Here is a 14,750-nt window from a genome sequence, read left to right on the forward strand (position 1 = left end):
GAAAAAACAACAATGATGTGAACATGTGGTAGTCAAAAAAGAAAAATCAAGATAAGAAATCAAACTATTCATAATTAGTTTCACTAACCGTATTGTCTTCCAAAACTTGAATTATATCTTGCTTGACAAGTTCTTTACCCATGTCCTCAACCAAGTCATGTAATGTAAGGGTGTCATCCCAACTATGCTTTATGAGAGATTTTTCAACCAACACGCCAGTATGATTTTTCATGCAATCACCCTAACGAGCATGAAGTATATCTTCAACCTTTATCAATTTAAGCAATGTCAAGAAAAATATTCTTCTCTTCCACCAAAGCATCAAAACTTACTTTAAGTATTTCTACAATTTGATTATAAAGAATTCTTTTATATTGTTTGCTTGAAGATTTCCATGCTTGTAAGCTTTTTCCAAACAAATTGGAACCTATTACTTCCAAAGCCAATGGAAGGCCAGAAGCATATGTTACTACAGCATCCAAGACCTCCTAGTAAGTTGGATCAACTTTTTCTGTTTCTTTCCATGTAAACAATTGAAGAGCATCCTTCCCATACGACCCCTTCACCTCATATGTTCTTTTAACCCCATGAGTAGTGATGATGATTCTGCTGCCTGGACCAAACCAATCAGGTCTTCCAACAATATCGTGTAATTGCTGGTGTTTGTCAACATCATCTAAAATCAAGAGAACTTTCTTTTGCTGGAGCCTATGCTTTATCATTGGAATTCCTTGTTGCACACTTGCTAACTTAATTTTCTTCTCTCCAAGTATTTCTGAAAGAAGGATGCTTTGGAGATGGTTTAGCCCATGTTTGTTTGATTTTTGTCTAATTTTCAAGAAAACACAAACCATCAAAATTGTCAGTAATCGAATTATAAACTGCTCCAGCAAGTGTAGATTTTCCAATCCCACCAATTCCATGGATGCCAATCATGTGGACACCATCATTAGTTCCAATATCGAAGAGTTTCTTTACTTCTAGCACTTGTGCCTCTAGTCCAACCGGATAATCCGCAACATGTAAAGGAGCACGATTAATCTTGGTGGAGAAAAACTCAACAATCCTCTCAATAAACTTGCTTTCATACCCATCTTTGTTTCAAACAGAAAAGTTTTGATATGTATGTTGATATGTTTCTTGTCAAAGTTAACTAGCACTTCTTCTCTCTTTAAACTTTAACATCAAATCTTCAGAAAGTTGAAACTCAATCATACAAAAATAATGAAGTAAAAGATCGGTGAAGTGGAGAGCATCCATGTTTGAAATGATAGCCTGACAAGTTAGCTACTTGATGCTAAGCCAGCTTCCATTTCCCCAATTTCTCAATGTTGTGGTTGAACCTTTCCTTCTTAGCTTTTGAAACTTTCCTCATGCTTAGCCAATGCTTTTCATCATCAATGAATGTTTGGAATCCTCTATCATGAAGAGCTTTGTAGAGATTGCCGGTGAAACCAAAGCGTGTGTCTGAGCCTCTGAAGTTGAGGAACATATCGTAGGTGAAGGAGAGGAACATGATCGCAGAGCTAGCGAGAACTGAGAAGAAAAGTCACTATGATTATGGATGGCATGTTGTGTGTCCAAAATCAAATGTCATTTTTTTTCCCACCAAACTTACTGAATTTTCGATGAAGCTTCATTCATATGTCTATTTTTTATGTAGTACAGGACAGTTGCTTTTGACTTTTAATTAGAATTTAAAGCAATGATATGTCGCTGATTTTATTCAAAAACATCAAGAAGCCTTCAAGGAAATTCTTTAGTTTAGTATATTAAGTAAAGGAATTCACAATTGGCTTTTACTTTTAGAAATTAAAGCAATGGATTCGTTGATTTTATTCACTAGCATCCAGAAACCTTCCACGGAGATGTAAGGAAAATTTTCTCTTACATAATTGTTGCTCTTCTAACATGCATTGTAAAATTATAAATTATTTCATCAAACTAGTATCAACTACAGATTTTAAAGAGAATGAGCCTATTAATTCTTATTCTTCTTCTTCTCATTATTATTAATAATGATGATGATGATTTTAGTGAATACTTTTGGAGGAGCTCAACGTTTAAGCTGAAATATGAGTAAAGTAGATATTGAATTACGCAGCATGTCAAGAAATTTATGTTATATTTTGAAGAGATTAGAATTATATAAAGAAACATATATTACCTTGAATTATTGTCTTCTATAATTATAAAATATTTCTTTATAAAAAAATTCACTTGAAAAGATTGTTTTTAGTAAGAGGGAAAACTAATAAATTTTTTGAGATTATTTTTAACTCGTTGTTTGAGACTATTTGAATAAAAGGAAAACCAACACCTTAATAAATCTTTCTTCTCAGAGAGAAAAAAATGAGATAAATGTGTAGCTCATGTGAAATGAAGTCGTAACAAAAGTACAAGACAAACTAAAAACTTAAATTTAAAATAGAGAATTTCAATAGTCAAGCAAACCATTCTTGTGAACACAAAATGACTTGCATTGCAATTCTTCATGATAGTTGATTTTCTTCCAAGTTTTTTCAAGGAAGGAGAAGTCAACAATTTATACATGCTTTCATTTTAAAATAAATTAAAAAGAACCATAATTTAAAAAGTTAACAAAAAAAACTAAAAATTATATGCACCTGATTGTTGATATGGCTGGAAATCTTTTAAAATCTCTCTTCCAAAAATTGATTACTCTATGTGGTCATGGCCTAAGGTCTTTCCTTTCTAAACTTCTGTTTTGCTATGCCTATGTGAAACTGCCATTTAGATGTAATATTGCTGACAATCTTAAATTGGCTTCACTTTGATTTGTGATTCTCAAACACCTCCTTAATGCTTGCTTATTTTATTTAGCTACTTTAGTATTTCTCTTGGCATGATTGTAGAAAACAAACAGTTGACTGAGTGGTTTTGTTCTATATATTTGGTTTAGCATATGTACTTAGGAAATAACTAGACATAGACTCAGAAATTCCTGAAATGTTTTGAGGAAAAAAAATCGATGATATTTAGAGATAATAAAACAACATAGATGATGAAACTGTATCAGTATGGAACTAGAAAGAAGTAGAACTTCTCATTCTTCATAATAGAAGAGTCAATTTTCCGATTTCCATCTTGTAGTTCAAATTGAGTGTCCACATACTAAGCCAAGGTAGAGCGTTGAAAATATGTCTAGATATCTTTAATTTGAAAATGAATACTGAATTTAGATAAGAAAATAATCTTATTCTTATCATTTACATTCAAAGATATTATTAAATTGTTTTTAAGATTATGATGCTATTAGTATTTGAATTTTGTATTACACTTAAGCTATATATATAGAGTCTAGGAGTAAAAGTTTATCAAGATCCTCTGCAAAATATATCTCCTGTTTTGAAAAATAATTTTTCTACATAGAATCCCAACAATTTGTTGATAAATAAGAAGGGGAAGGACAGGAACAATTTGAATTATGTACAATGAAAATTATCAAAAGAACAGATGTCTAAACTCCAAAGTCATGAAATGTCATTCACTGGTCTAGGAAAAGCTAGATTGACTGAAATTGAAAGAGAAAAATGAGAAGACAACAAAGGAGAAGGTGTTGAGAATAGTTTAGATTGGTTAACATTAATCTGTAAGAAGTTGTCGCAAATTTCGGGCTGGAAAATAGTATTACAATAAGATGACACTAATGGCATCATCGATCTGAATTTATGATTGTCAATAATTCTTGAAACAGAACATATTGAAACACAGTGAACTTGATTTTTTTTTCTTGATATACGTGCAACACATTGTACTGGAATTCAAATCATTTATTTAGAATATAATATTTTTGCTGAATTGAATAAACATTATAAATGGCCATTAACAGGGTAAAATCATTGAAAGAAATAATGTTGTGATACTCTTTTTTCTCATAAATACTGATTGAAACCACTGCAATAATAGAAACCTATTACATCACAAATTCACATATCACGGTAATCAAATTACACTAGTCCTAATGTGCAAGAAATTAACCAAATACTGATGTGCAATTCGATTCAATCCTTCAACATAAATTGAATTCCCTTTTTCTTTTTGTGAATGGTAATATGCCCTAGGGGCATATAACTTGTAACTGTTCAAATTAGTTATTCAAGAGCCATAAGTTGAACCTGCAATCCAATCCTAATGACACTTAGAGGGACTAACAGCAAGTTATGTGAATAACTTTCGATATCATAATATATGGAAAGTGGAAACGATCAATAAAACCTGCTAAATTGTCAATTCTACAGTCTGCACTTGATAATGAATTAAAAGAAAAACATCATACCACAGATGCTATGCATGCATATGTTGATATGAAAGAAGAATACTTCACATTTAGATGATGAAAAATTTACAATTGCATGTGGAAAATGTGAAGGCAGTGAAGAAAGTAATGGCACATGAAGACTTTGCATTTTACCAACATGTGCTTCCTGGAAGTCTTTCCAATAGGAGCTAGCTGCATTGTGCATTGCGCTGTTGTTTTTGTTGTTGTTTAGTTCATTTTAGATGAGTTGAGCATTAATACTCTGCTGTTTGTTAAGTACATTTTATCTTATTATATTAATTGAAATTGAAGGTTCTATGGATGAAACATATGCAGATATTTCCTTATAAAATTAAATAGTAGGTCTAATAATGTAAATGTTGGTTAGTTATACCCACTGAAGTGGTTTTAGAACAGCTGTGACCCACATCCACGTGCCCTACCACACACGTTCACTGCACTCATATATCAATTTGACTCTTATGGATTCTTTTTGCCCCCAGTCAAGATACATCAATGTGAGACATTCTTGAAATGTAGACCATATTGAATGAACTCTAAGACAAGAAAGGTTCTGTTCCCTCATCAATGTCAGATCACAAACTATTGTACTCATTACATAGTACGTGCTATGTCTATCGCTCTTCATGTTTTCAGTATCTAATAGTATTTGAATTTTTGTAGTGTCTACTATTTATCTTCAATGTATATATGACATTAACTATTGAGGGGTCTAGTTCAATTGTTTGAGGAGAGTGCGTAAGTTGTTGTAAACCCCTAAGTACCTGTCCTTCGGACAAAAAAAAAAAGATGACATTAACTTTACTAAAACATTATGAAAAAGAATAAATCAGTAACCAATTCATAGGATAAACATTAATTGCTAAATAATAATATACTTCATTGCTTCGTAAATGAAACAATGTAGTGTGCTTCAGTATCTTGACTATATCCCTTCTTCTGTTTTTTCTTGGGTTGTATTGTAAAAAGCTAACAATTTGGCTGCAAACTTTCAATAATGCTTTCATGTTCCGTTAGATTCTTCAATAATGTTTCTTGCATTTCTTGTGTAATAACATGAATATGATGTGTTAGTACCCATGTCTTCAATTATACATCGTTCAATGATCTGTACCTTACCTCAATTTTTTTGGGTCGTTGAGATTCCTGTCATACAATCATGCATAATGGGAGATCTTTGCTTCAAAAGCAATTCAAAGTTCACATGCCAGAAACTAAGGAGAGAAAAAAAAAACGATTAAAGGAAGAAAATCTCCATCAGAGAACCAGCAGTAGCAGACATTTGCATGCTTAGCGGGGCCAACACTAATAGATAGGTAGGTATATTTCATGTTCTACTCTGTCATATAATGGCAGGCACCTACCTTTTACTGCTTTGTGATGTATGATGCGTGAATTTTGTAAATTTGTAAGCTACTATGAAAGATCTCAATGATAATAAGTACCAGAATTCAATAGCTCAATAGGAAATTTCCAATTGGTTATTACTCATTTTGGTTTCTATTCTATAATTGCATAAACTTTACTTTAATCCCTGCATTTAAAGATCATATGTATTAGTTTTAGTGCATGTTTGGTTTGAAGTTGAAATTGTTGCTACATGCATCCCAATGTAGATCTAACAGATAAAAATAAAATGAAAGTAAAAGCAAGGGTCCTCCTCCTTTGGCAAAATGACTTTTGCTTCAAAAGTCATTTTGTACTGGATTTCCAAACATACACTTAGTCCTTGCCATAACTTAATATCGTGAACAATGGATGACCTGATGCTGATATGGTTTTGACGTGTGTTGTGCTATACTTTTTAGTCCTTATACTTGCACAATCTTTACATCTTTGTAGACTTGATGCACCCTTTTAATCTTGTTTCAAAACATGCAATAAGTCCTCAACACTACAAGGAGTGTCAACACATTTCGGTACTCGCAGGTTACCTCATCTTGTCTAAGAAGCGTGTATGAACTTTAAGTCACAACCTCGAGAATCTCCAATTTAAAGGATCAATAAGAATTAATTGATATAAGAGCATTTAAAAGGAACGGAACTCGCAAATTAAAAGGAGGAGGGAGCTGTTGATGAGGAAAAAGAAAAGAAGGAAACATATATGGGAGAGGGGAAGAAGAAAGTGGAGAGGAAATGTGTTGATAGGAACTAAAACATTAAAAAAAAATACTGGTATATATAAGGATTAAAATGTAAGATTGTACAAGTATAAGGATAAAACTTAAAAATAGTACATAAATAGTGTAGTGCGAGCATAGAAATTAAAAGGCAAAATATAATACACATCAACACCACGTCAGTGCGACATATCCACTATTAATGGTTTTAATTTTTTTCTTTTAATCATAAGAACCAAACTGAAACTGAAAGTGTTTGTATATATAGGAACTAAGATGAATGAATTTTAAGCATAAGGACAAAAAGATAAAATTTGTACAACTATAATAAAAACTAAATAAGTAATTAATCATAAGTAATTAAACATTTCTAATTTTATAATTCATTGAGGGTGGACAAAATAAAGGTTCCAATAGGGATAGATAGTTTATTTACTTATTATATACGTAGGAGTAGTTTAAATTTTAATGAAAAAAAAGAAGAGGAATTAAGATTTTTCAGAATTGAATGATCAAAAACTGATGATGCCTACAATTCCATGATGTTCATTATCCCTTGAGGTTGACCTTAAACCAGATCCTTTCTTAATCATTCTGCCTTGTTCCTTTTTAAGTGAAAATAACAGTGTGGACACATGGAGTTCTCCCCTTTGGTGAATGTTGCATCACAAGCTGAGTAAGTGCTGACTATAAAGCAAATATTCTGTTAAGCAAATGACAAGACGCCAAAGAGACACAAAACCATATCATAAATCCATAATGCAATTATGAATTGTAATATGCATTAAATATATTTTGCACCAATAAAGAGAATAGGTGGTTGGATATAATAGCTTTACCAATCAAGCTAAGCAACCATCTAGATTCTTCTTAACCGGCCAAGCTAACAATAGAAGGGTCCATACCTTTAATTAGGATCCATTAATCCTAGTTTATATCAAAGGGTTGTTGCAATCCATTTTGGCTGAACATTGCTTATGTTTGCATAAGTTAGAAGATGTGTTGTTTGGTAGAATTTATTAATCTTTCAGATTTTGTGGTTGAGATCTTTTGCCAAATTAACCATAGAGGAGCAAAAGTAGTCTTTATTGTGCACAAAGATGAGTCACCTCCACGTGCTACTATTACTACATATACCTAGTAAGTTGAAGCACTTTTTTCTTCATTGTCCCAGAAGGAAGCAATAATCTAATAAAAAACTTTCCCATTAAGCTGTTGAGAACAACCCAGTTTAGAAAAGATGGTTTTCATCTTTCCTTATAAAGGGAATGAGGAAATTACCAAACCTAACACCATCCACAATTTAGCATAGTTTGGTAAGGACACAATTTTTAATGTTCAATGGAAAGCTTGCCCATCACTTTTTGGTATATAGTATTTTGTTACCACATGTAATAAAGGAAAAAAAAAATGGATTAATTGGTAAGATAAGATAATAAAAGAAAAATGAATTTCACAATCCAAACTCCTATGGGAGCAGGAAATGGAAAAAGATATGTAACAGACAATGCGTTGTCACTGAAACTAGAAAGATCATTAACAATCAACGTGGAGAGATCAACTTTATTGGACTAATTTTTCTACACGCAAAATGTAAAAAGTGATTTCTATGATCCCCATGTGTCATCCATCCCAATCACATTTCATGAAAATGAGAAATGCATTGCTTAAGCTCTAATTCGTGTCCAAACAAATGTATCAGCTAATTTCATGCTAACTTTTGTGAAATCACAATGAATCTGTGGCCACATTCACGACATCTGGCTTATTTGATTGATACCTACTCTTTCATCAACTCATAAATCTATGCATGGTCAAACTCATGTATAACTCGAAGGAAAGTATTTAATATCAAATAAACCATCAATTTCATTATAGTTATCAAGTAAAAAAAAAGATATATAAATAACTTTTCAAGTATTAGAAATCATATTAAATAGTATTCTAATTAAGTATTGAAAAATATTTCAAATTAGTCTCTGCATCCCTGAACAGTAAAATATATCAGTTTACGGACTAAATTGATAAATATTTAATACTTTAAAAACTATTTATATAATTTCATTGTTTTAAGACTTACTTAAGGGAAAGGTAACACTTGATGACCAAATTGATAATTTATTCATCTAATATCCTGTTTCAGGTAATTTCATTGTATCTGTTTCGCCTATGTCTAATCATCTGAGGGGATGCTTACAAGTCACACCAACTTAAGCTTAAGTAGGATAAATAAATATGAAAATTTTATGAGCACTTTTCTTTCATTGATTGGGCAACTGTTGTCATGTTTGCGGTATGCAATTCATCTATAAATAAAATGTTTAATCTAAGCTTTAATTAATCTAAATGGCACTTTGTCTTTCATGAAAGTATCTTAATTTGAACTTAGGTAAAACCAAGAAATTTGAAATCATAAGCAAACTTTAAACATGCTAGCTTGATGCATAATGGGGGGAGAATGATTACTCAGCAACAAAAGGGAACAAATTTTATTTTATTTTTTCTGAGATAAACAATGAGCCAATAGTTTAAAATGGCTGCCGTTTATGTTGTTAGCATATAAAGATTCTCAATAATATTCAATTACTCGAATGTACTCTCTAAAATAAACAAGTTAATTCACTTCTTGGACTGATTCTAAATACCTGTTAACTGCAGCATATAACCTGTACTAACTTCCCAATTTAAGAGTAATCTAACAAACAATATTAAGAATTTTATAATGCAAATAGACAGAAAGAATCTTACTCCCACATGGTTAACTATTTTAGCCTAGGTGGTGCATTGTAATTTGCTATTATACAGTAATTTTGTAATTACAATACATAGAAAAAGGTCAAGAGTAAGTGAATTAGATTTTAGAATTAATAGGTGCTGACACTATAGATCCACACCTATGAAGGTCTCCAGGTTGTCCTGATGAGGTCCTAAACTTACCCATATGCCATGCATGTCTGACAGAATGACACTTCACCACCATGAAAAATCTATACCAGTCGGTGGATAATAGAAGTATTATAATTTTTTGATTTTTCAAAGCTACCTTTTTTTCTCCCTCTCTTTCTTTTTCTTTTTATTGATAATAATATTGATATAAAACAATTCTCAAACTAACATTTTTTAATTTTAATATGATTTATTTCATACTAAAAAATTAGTGAAAATTCAAACCCTGAAAGACACAAGTCACTGTCATTTTTCCACTCTCTTTCTATTTTCTTTTTTTCTCCCTCTTCCCAACTTGACCTAACTATTAATTCCTCCTCCCACCCTATAAATCTGCTGAGCCTGCTCCACTGATTCACCCCTTCTACCTTCACAACCTTGAAGATTGAAAAGAATTCTGAAAAAAAAAATTAAACTAAGAGGTTCCCTTTCGCAGTTAGTGGCACTGCATGTGGTAAGGAATCACTCAGTTTAACTTTATATATGCATATCACTCCTCAGTCACCTATCATATACCCCTTCTCCTTCCCTCCTTATAACATCACTGATTTCTCAACACTTGTTAAACCCTCTCCATCTTTTGCATGTCTAAGAACTTTTTTTCCAAATTCAGAATAACAATTTGACATTTCATCAGTCTCGATTCATAGGACAAATGGGTGAGGAAGCAAAACAGGTGATATAACATTTCTGTTGGCATTGTGATTAATTTCCTAGTGATATTTTTTGTTTTTCTGCGAGTGTTATAACTTGGTCTACATTGGTTCTAGTACTTATTAGGTGTGTTTCTTCTTTTATATTTTGTAGGAGCAAGTACAACCAGTGGCTGAAGCCAAGCCTGAGGAGAAGAAAGAAGAGAAGGCAGAGGAAAAGCCAGCAGAGGAAAAGAAGGAAGAAAAACCAGAAGAAAAGACAGAAGATGAGAAGAAGGAAGAGCCTAAACCACCTTCACCATGTGTGCTGTTTGTGGACTTGCATTGTGAGGGATGTGCCAAGAAAATTGAGAGATACATTATGAAAATGAGAGGTTCAAATTTATTAATACACGGTCTCTTTCCTTTTGCTACCAAATGTCATTCATGTGCACTCATTATTTTGTTTTGTATTTATCTTCTAACAGGAGTTGAAGGAGTGGTAATTGACATGGCTAAAAATGAAGTGACCATAAAGGGTATAGTGGAGCCTCAAGCAATCTGCAACACAATCACAAAGAAAACAAAGAGAAGAGCAAGTGTTATATCTCCATTGCCTGAAGCAGAAGGAGAACCTATACCAGAAGTTGTCAATTCTCAGGTATCACAGTAATGTTCCTCTTTAATTTCTAGTTGAGACCAAATTAACAAATAAAAGATATTTATAACATATTTGGTTTCACATTTCAGATGTGATTTTCAGAATTATAGCTTTCACATCTCAAATGTGATTCTTCCATCTTAACAAGTTTCTAAACACATTATATGTAAAAAGTTAATCAATAAAAAAGAATTGTTGGTGATCCAGGTTAGTGGACCAGTTACTGTGGAACTGAATGTAAACATGCACTGTGAGGCCTGTGCTGAGCAACTCAAGAGGAAGATACTACAAATGAGAGGTACCATTTTTCTCTATTGATTTCAAATTTTCAATATGATCATGGCTTCATTGTTAGTTGTAATGGAGAAAGGACAGGTGAAAAAAGAAAGGGAAAGAAGTACAAAGCTATACTTTCTTAACGAATAAATTTTGTAGTGCCAAATAGAGTTTTGTGAATGCGACAAATCAACTTCATGAGTCATTTTTCAACAAAGTATTACAAAGGGGTCCCATAAAGGATGAATCATCACTCCTGAATTTGGGTATATTCATGCTTTCATGTATTGTATCATCAGATTGCCAAATCAGCAGCACTTGATGCTGGACCCCATCTAGCGTGGCATTCTTTTGTGAAAATTGGTCAGTGATGATGTTATACGTGGGCCCCATGGTCCATGTCCTGCATGAGATAGCACCACAAATTTTAGGCTATTGCTTTTGTGTTTCTTTTCTGCCATTCAGAATGACCATTCTGTAAGGCAAAAAGAGAATACAGAAAGTAACATGGTTGTTATAGGAAACAAAAGCATCCCAAATTTTGTTAAGAGTGATAACTTTAACTCTTACACAAATGAAATTAGAAAAGAAATAACTTTAACCATTCGCCTAACAAAGTTTATTTTTCACTCTTTCTTGATGGCCTTGTACATATCATGCCTTCAAAATCAAATTGTCCACTTAGCCTCATCATTTTGTCTTTGAGCTAATTAAACGTAGAGGACAAAATAGTGCAGTAGTGTATTGGATCCTTTCTTGTAGAGGATATGATCATCTTAAAGTGGGAATAGTACAAGAAAAGAAAAGCACAAAAGAAGGATCACTACAAATGGTTACAAGGCTCATTAGTTATATGAGTTTAATAGACATACATATTATTAATTAAAAAAAATTATACCGCCAACCAATCAAAAATAAATAATTATTTATATGACTTAACTTATAATATGTGGTGATTAGTATGATTACTTCTAGTTAAATGATAGAGTAAAAAACTATTTATACTATGTCATAATATTATTTGGTTAGTTATATTTTCCTTTGCTTGTGTTTCTTTATTATTTTTTTTCTAAGAGGACTATATTATATTCTATTAATTAAGAATGGGAGAGGAAAAAATTCAGGTAATTCCATATTCATATGTAATTAATGTGAAAACCTGTGTTGAATGTAGGAGTTCAAACAGCAATGACAGAGTTTAGCACAGGGAAGGTTCTTGTGACAGGAATCATGGATGCAAACAAACTAGTAGATTATGTATATAGACGCACCAAAAAGCAAGCTAAGATAGTTCCTCAGCCAGAACCAGAACCAGAAAAGAAAGAAGAGAAACCTGCAGAAGAAGAGACTAAACCTGAAGAGGAGAAGCCACCAGAGGAAGCAAAGAAAGAAGAGGGTGGTGAGAACAAAGAAGAAAAGGGTGGTGAAGAAAGCAAAGAAGAAGCCAAAAAAGAAGAGAATAATGTGGTGGTGGTGCCTTACAATAACATTGATGATGAAGGCTTAAAGAGGATGATGTACTATTATCAGTACCCTCCACTCTCTGTCATTGAAAGAATACCACCTCCACAACTCTTCAGTGATGAAAATCCTAATGCATGCTGCATTGTATAAACGATCATCATAGGAATGAGAAAAAGGTTTCAAAGTTGTTTGTAAGCACCACCAATATGGGAAATTTTTTTATTGAGTTGGGCTGGTGGAATGGGAGAAGGTGTCAAATGAAATGGCATGGAATCATATTGATAACAAGCTGATTGATGATATATCGTTCTGTCTTATTTATGTATGTACGATATATTATTATTACAAATAGTAATACATCATCATTGTGCACATGCTTGTGAAATATATGAGTATCTTCAAGTTTTTTTTTTCTTTTTTTTTTCTCTATTTGGTTGAGCAATTTGAATTGACGTCAATCAATTTTATATATTGGTGATTGACTTATGATTATGAAAGTGAGATTGGATGACATGCATGAAACAGCAGACAAAAACCTTCTAATAAGGGGAAAAGTTACCTGCCTATTTATTTAAGAGCCCCCACATCTTTTTAATTGGCTAAACTCATACAGAGGAATGTTGTATATTTAACACATTATTTAATATTTATTATTAGTAAAAAAATTATGGAAATTCATTAAATAATGTGACTTATAAAATATAAAGTAAAATTTACTTAATTTTTTAGTTTTAAAAATTATTGCACTACCTATATTTTTTAGATTATGTATTTTTTTGTAGCCTTATAATTTTCAAGCATCTGGTATAAATTATTACACTACCAAATTCCATTTGGTATAAACATAATAAATATTATATAAAGAGTTCTTAAAAGTTAGAAGAGCTTTCTAGTGTCAACATCAACAAGTCTATTTATTATTTTTTTAGAAAAAAAATTAATTATTAAAAATTCTTTTAATACTATTTGTAATACTTTACGTGTTTTTTAAAACAATTAAAATATATAAATATATTTCAACCGAGTGATTAATTAAGGAAAAAATGATATTAATTTAAATATATAATATTAAGCATAAAATTATCTTAATAATTTAGTCATTTAACTATCAATCACTTCACACACACACACACACAAAAATAAACTGTAATATAATACTTTATATGTTATAAAATTTATTTACTTTTGATCTCTCCTAAATTTTATTCACGGAAGGGTTAAAAGGACATCTTATTTGGATACAATATATCATACACAACTCAATTGTTATATATGACAGACAAGATTTCATGTCAATTATGATGGAGAAACGTATATATTATTTAAAATTTTACACACTTGTCAAATAATAATTTAGAAATAATTTGATAAATCATATATCTAACTAACCATTTCTCCAACTACTGAAGCCTAACGAGACACAGAAATTCTCCATGTGCTCTGTGAGGAAGATAATTATTATGTTCTATATTATTACTATTAAATAGTACCACTGCTAGGTTATGCAGACTATTTGTTGTCTTTCACTGCAGTTATATTTTCAATAATGTAGTTGATTTAACACATATTATTGATGTGCAAGGAAAGATTCTTGTATAAACTTAATTTGTCGTAGACTGAGCCAACAAATAATACGCATTGTCATCATTCAAACATAAAATAGTTGTTTGGCACAATTTATAAAAATCAAGTGATTAATGAGATTTACGTTTGTTAGTAGCTTAATTAATTTACATCATATTTATGAATCCAAAATTTCTAAAATGTACAAACACCTTATTTTATAAGAACCTCATAATTTCTCTAATAAAACAATCCACGTGGTGAGATTAACGGATACTCATTAGTCATTGGGACCATGTATGGAGAAGGTTGGCTATATACGTTGAAGCCTCGACAATTGCTTGTGATTTGTGTCTTATGTCCTATATGCTATTTTGTCACTAATATATTATTAACTACCTTCAATTCCTTGGATTCTTAAAGGTGGAAAACATTGATGAGAAAGCTGGTTGCCGAAGAACATAAACACATCAGAAACAGAAATGATTCATACCTATTTTCATGGAACTGCAGGTTCAAATCGGCTCTAAATCTTATTAATTAAATTATTAAAGGTTAAAGCAATAGTTATAGTTTCTATCAAAAAAAAAATTATATACATTACTTTTTATATTTATTAAAAGCGATGTAATTTCAATATTTATTATAGACTAAAAATACATATTCTCGTTAAAATGTAAGAATTAAAAGTAGTGTATAAATTTTTATAAAAAAAATTAAAAATCATTTCAAAATATTTTGAAAAAATCAAAACATATTTTATCAATTTTCCATTTTCCATTTGG

The 14,750-nt window shown here is 31.4% G+C and overlaps 1 protein-coding gene and 1 pseudogene across 1 annotated transcript; one reads left to right on the forward strand and one right to left on the reverse strand.

Annotated features, from left to right (window-relative positions):
• Window positions 1-484: 484 nt before the first annotated feature.
• On the reverse strand, window positions 485-1,260 carry LOC121174298 (disease resistance protein RUN1-like; annotated as a pseudogene).
• Window positions 1,261-9,696: 8,436 nt separating this feature from the next.
• Window positions 9,697-12,774, forward strand: LOC100783625 (heavy metal-associated isoprenylated plant protein 9). The gene is made up of 6 exons (XM_026126233.2): window positions 9,697-9,823; window positions 9,983-10,045; window positions 10,177-10,396; window positions 10,490-10,662; window positions 10,870-10,960; window positions 12,113-12,774. Exons 2-6 carry the CDS (start codon window positions 10,025-10,027, stop codon window positions 12,550-12,552), a joined length of 945 nt encoding a protein of 314 aa, XP_025982018.1. The 5' UTR covers window positions 9,697-9,823; window positions 9,983-10,024; the 3' UTR covers window positions 12,553-12,774.
• The last annotated feature ends 1,976 nt before the right edge of the window (window positions 12,775-14,750 follow it).

This window comes from Glycine max, chromosome 2 (assembly GCF_000004515.6).
Source record: "Glycine max cultivar Williams 82 chromosome 2, Glycine_max_v4.0, whole genome shotgun sequence".
NCBI lineage: Eukaryota > Viridiplantae > Streptophyta > Magnoliopsida > Fabales > Fabaceae > Glycine > Glycine max.